Source organism: Danio rerio, chromosome 15 (assembly GCF_052040795.2).
Source record: "Danio rerio strain M-AB ecotype USA chromosome 15, GRCz13ab, whole genome shotgun sequence".
NCBI classification, from domain to species: domain Eukaryota; kingdom Metazoa; phylum Chordata; class Actinopteri; order Cypriniformes; family Danionidae; genus Danio; species Danio rerio.
The window spans coordinates 48,262,501-48,267,500 of NC_141035.1; the positions used below are offsets into that span (position 1 = coordinate 48,262,501).

At 41.2% G+C, this 5,000-nt stretch overlaps 1 protein-coding gene across 7 annotated transcripts in view; it reads right to left on the reverse strand.

The window, feature by feature from the left end:
* Positions 1-5,000, reverse strand: part of il1rap (interleukin 1 receptor accessory protein) — a 91,621-nt gene that overhangs the window by 43,866 nt on the left and 42,755 nt on the right. For all 7 annotated transcript variants that reach the window (XM_087284688.1, XM_087284689.1, XM_087284690.1 and 4 more), the window contains exon 4: positions 3,497-3,585. In XM_087284688.1, coding sequence (XP_087140814.1) covers positions 3,497-3,585 — 89 coding nt within the window. The remainder of the gene's footprint in view (positions 1-3,496; positions 3,586-5,000) is intronic.

Here is a 5,000-nt window from a genome sequence, read left to right on the forward strand (position 1 = left end):
CTTTTTTTTGTTAAAATATATGTGTCCTAATAGTGTTTTTAGCAGCGTGGGACACACATGGCCCGTTTCCACTAAGTGGTACGGTACAGTTCGGTTTCCACTGTCAAAAAGTGTACCAAATCAAACCGTATCGTACCAAATTTCGGCACCCTTTCGAAAGGGTACCAAACGACACAAAGGGTACCAAAAGGTGGAGCTACACGTGCAGCTGAATGCTGACTGGGTACAGAGACAAGTCACGAGCTCGTGGAGCTACACAGATCGTAAACAAAGGAACCGCCATGTTTTTTAAATACAAAGCCGAGACATGGAAATACTATATGCATATAATAACAAGCCATGGATGACCCGGCCTCAAACAAACCTTGTTGTCGTCTCAATGAACAGACACCAAGCCGAGAAGAAAAATCTGCCATGTCCTGTAGTTGCTTTAAGTGCGAGCGGTATTCGTTTTCTTCCGGGAGCTCGCGATCGCGTCTAACGTTATATTTGATAAAAACGAATTTCTTAAGCTGATGATAATAACGCGTGTGTGATTACTGAAGTGTCAGGCGCGAGAGTGAAGCGCAGAAAAAAAAAGGAGATGCTGACAAAACACAGGAGCAAAATTGTTTTAGCAACCTGAATCATGAACAAACTGCCATAAATATCTTTGACTATTATGAACTGGGAATGACAAATTTACTCTGTAACAGAGCTTACATGTGCTGCTCAATCTGCCCAGTTGGTGGAATAAACTCCCTAACTGCATCAGAACAGCAGAGTCACTCGCTATTTTAAAGAAACGGCTAAAAACTCAACTATTTAGTCTCCACTTCACTTCCTAATCTGCAATTGCCTCTCTGAATATCACACTAACTGTACCCCAAAAAAAAAAAAAAAATACTAATACTACTAATACTTCCCTTCTTACCGTACGTTCACACCGAAAGCGGCGAGAGCGTCAAAATAGCCGGAAGTCATTCATTTTCAATGAGAGCCAGCGGCGATAGGCGACGATAAGCGGCGAGGAGCAGCGCGGCGCGTCTTCGCCGGCGTGAGCGTCGAGGAGAGTTGAAATGAAGTCAACTTTATGGTAATGAGCTATGACGCAGTTTGGCGGCAAGCAATCAGAATAAAGACGTCCACCGCTTGATAGCAGTTCAGGGAACACAGACCTGTGAACTTTGGTTCCGACCACAGTTGTTCCCAAGGGTTTGATTATTGCGGTCGCCGGATTTCCAATTATTTACAATGTTTTCTTACAGGAACATACATTAAATAAGTTACTGGCGAGTTACTGATGTTCATCAATGTTATGTAAATTTATCTTTAAAAAGCGGGAATCTCACGCGATGTGACAGTACAAAACAGTACTGCTGCTTCAGGATATTTCAGACATATGGACACATATTGGATAAATAGAGCAAAGCCACACCACATGCAACTTGATCTTCCATTGTTATATGAATTTGATAAGAAGTGCGCAACATTTTCACGCTAAAAACATGTCTTATGCAGGAATGTAACTGATAATGCTGCAACGGCTCCTTTAAGTACGAGATCAATGTAGCGAGTTTTGACGCTCTCGCCACTGGAGCTGAAGGCAGACAGCGTTGTCGCCAGGGCGGCCAGAGCGACCTTGGACGCTCTCGCCGCTTTCGGTTAGACTTTACAGACCTGAAACTTGCCTATAGCACTTATTCATTGTTGCTCTTATTTGTGTAAATTGCTTCCTTGTCCTCATTTGTAAGTCGCTTTGGATAAAAACGTCTGCTAAATGACTAAATGTAAATGTAAATGATTACAGACACAGATCAGAGGTTTGTGCTGACTGTGGGCTATACTGCGTGTGTTTTTGAACTCAAATAAATACTAAATGTTTGCTGTGTGTAGTTTTTCTGTAATTAGTAATATATCGGAGACTGTAAGGGGCGGTATGTGTTCATATATGTTGCATTTTTGTATTTATTTTATATAATTACAGACGTTACAGTAGGCTCTGTCATTGATCTGCAGTTATAATCAAATCATGTTCATAGAAAAGTTAGTAATAAACATTTATAAACAAGTATTCATGTGTATAAAGCATCTGTTTTGTGAGAAGTGCTGCTCATTAAGATATTTAAGCGACCCGTACAGCTTTACTGTAGACATTTATTGGAGCGACCATGATGTCGACTTAGGGTGCTTTCACACCTGAGAATGGATTCAGTTGTTCCGAAACAGAGATTACAATTGTTACATTGTTGCTCTTTGCTCTTGGAGCGGTTCGCTTTCACACTGCAAAGTTTCTAATCGGACCAAAAGAGCTAAAACAAGTAACGTGCGAGTAAACTCTCCTCACATTGGTCAGAGTGTCAGGGTTTATTTTGCAGCGTCCCGCTCAGCTGTCAGGAGAGGTGGTGGTTTGGTGGTGATTGACAGGGTGAGCGCGCGCGACGTGTCTGAGGAGAGATGCGGTGGGGAGGGGTGAGAAGGGTGCGCGACGATGCCTATTTGAGGACCGGGAGGGAGACGGGAGATTACCGGGAGATCATCACTCGTTTGCCGGCATCCGGAGACTCGTGAAACTTCCTGCCCTGCTCATAATTCTCTCTTCATATAGCCGTAAGCCTATTACATATCCATAAAACACTGTGATATAACCGCGCTCGGATCGGATCGCTTTCTCACTGCAATCGAACCGCTCCAGAGTTCGTTTCAACCGAGCCGAGACCACCTCACTCAGGCGATCTCGGAGCGATTACTTTGGCGCGGAACAGAGCGCGATTGCCCTGTTCACATATGCCAAACAAACCGCGCTAACTGGGCAAACGAGATGCGTTCCGAAACAAAAGTGTAGGTGTGAAAGCACCCTTAAACTTTGTCATGCACTACGCCCACTAAAAGGGTACCCTTTGTGGTGGAAACGCAAGCCTGATAAAGGTGACCCGTACCGACCCGAACCGTACCGTACTGTACCAGTCAGTGGAAACGAGGCTATATATGACTGTCAACATCTCAAAAAATGTGTTTTGGTGACCCTTTAAACCGATGCAGTATATGGCACCTTTAAAGATATTTTTATTTATTTATTTTATTTGATTTTTTTAAGCAACATTCAAGTAAAATGTTTTTGTGGTTTCAATTTGACCTCATAATTGTTCTGCATCTTTTAAACAACCAATAGAAGAAACCAAAAACATAAAACCCAAGTCTCGCATCACCCTTATAACCATCTCCAGCTGATCCATGGTCTGTTTCCTTCATTTATTTCTCTGTTGTGCGTGATCAGCAGTATCTCTGCAGATGTAGATGTGCACTGTGTGATTGAAGCTCATGCGCGCAGACCTCTGGAGACGCCTCTGCTGATTGGATCAATTATTTAAATGCGAGATCTGATTGGTTGCGGATAGATTAGGAGGATGGATACAGTCTCCGGGCGAGGGCGAGAGAGAGAGAATTAATTTTACATTCATTTTAAATTATCCAGAGGGCGACCAATCACAGCCTCTTAATCCGGCAGGACTCTCACCTGATTGGACGTCGTCTTGATTGACAGATGAAGAAAAGCCACCCATCTTTAAAAGGCAGAGACAGAGGAGAGTGAAGAGCAGCTTCATCCTGGACACATACACACACACACAGACAGAGAGAATGAATGAGTGTGAGCCTGTATTTCATCAGACGGTTTATTATCAGACTCCATAAAGCACTGCTGGAGGTGTTTTTACTACGCGACAGCTTTAAGAGTGCTGGAGCAGCAGGAGAATGAAGGAAATTACAGACTAAACGGATGCACATCCTCAAAATGCAGGCGTTTGCTGAGTTCATCTGGTAACTGCAGATATAGTCAAAATGATTCGTCCTGTGAATTTTGTTTTCTTTTTCAAGCATTTCCCAAATGATCAATGCAAGGAATTTTTCACAGTATTTCCATGAATATTTTTTCTTCTAGAGAAAGTCTTATTTGTTTTATTTCGGCTAGAATAATAGCAGTTTTTATTTTTTTAAGGTTAATATTATTAGCCCCCTTAAGCAATATTGCTTTTGTATTGTCTACAGAACAAACCACTGTTATACAAAAGCCGCGTTTCCACTATCGCGCCTAAAGCGAGCGAGCCAGGGCGAGCCAAGGCCAATCGCGTTTCCACGGTCACTTCCGGGGCCAAAACAGGCCAAAGCAGGGCTTTCTCAGGGTAAGCGGTCGGCCTTTTTCGGCCAGCCAAATACCTTGGGCCAAAGAGGGCCAGCTGGGGCTTCGGGGCGGAGTGAAAGGAGAGGCGGACACTAAGGCTGCGTCCGAAAACGCATACTTCCATACTATATAGCAGGGGTTCTCAAACTTTTCAGCCCGCGACCCCCAAAATAACAATGTTAGTGACTCACGACCCCCATTTTTCAAGGTGATTATACTGTAAATATATAAATGTAGCAGACACAACTATAGGCATTTAAAAACATTACACAAAAATATTAACCATATAAAGTTTTTATAGTCATTTATTAATTTAATTACATTTTAATATAAAAAATCTAAAAAAAATAAAGGCTGATGGCTAATGTTTATTTGATTTTCATATATATATATATATATATATATATATATATATATATATATATATATATATATATATATATATATATATATATATATATATATATATGAATGTGCCCATGTAAATGTGTGTGTTCGGAAGTATGCACTAACATGCTATGTTTAAGCATATTTTTCTGTACATCCTAGTTTATTAGTTTATGTATATATTTTTTTCCTCTTTCTCTTATATATGCAAGTGTATGTCTGTGTATAGATTTATGTCACCCTCTATGCAGATATAATGATGATAGTTAGTAAATTATTTGAGTGTTGAGATATGTGACTGTAGTACTCAAAAGAGACTCTAGACGCACCTGATCATTGTTACCCTGATGAAGGCAGATCCTTGCCGAAATGCGTAGGTTTTTTAAGATATAGCCATATGAATAAAGGCTTTTTCATTTTTCCACATTTTTAGAGTGCCTTGGACTAATTCCTG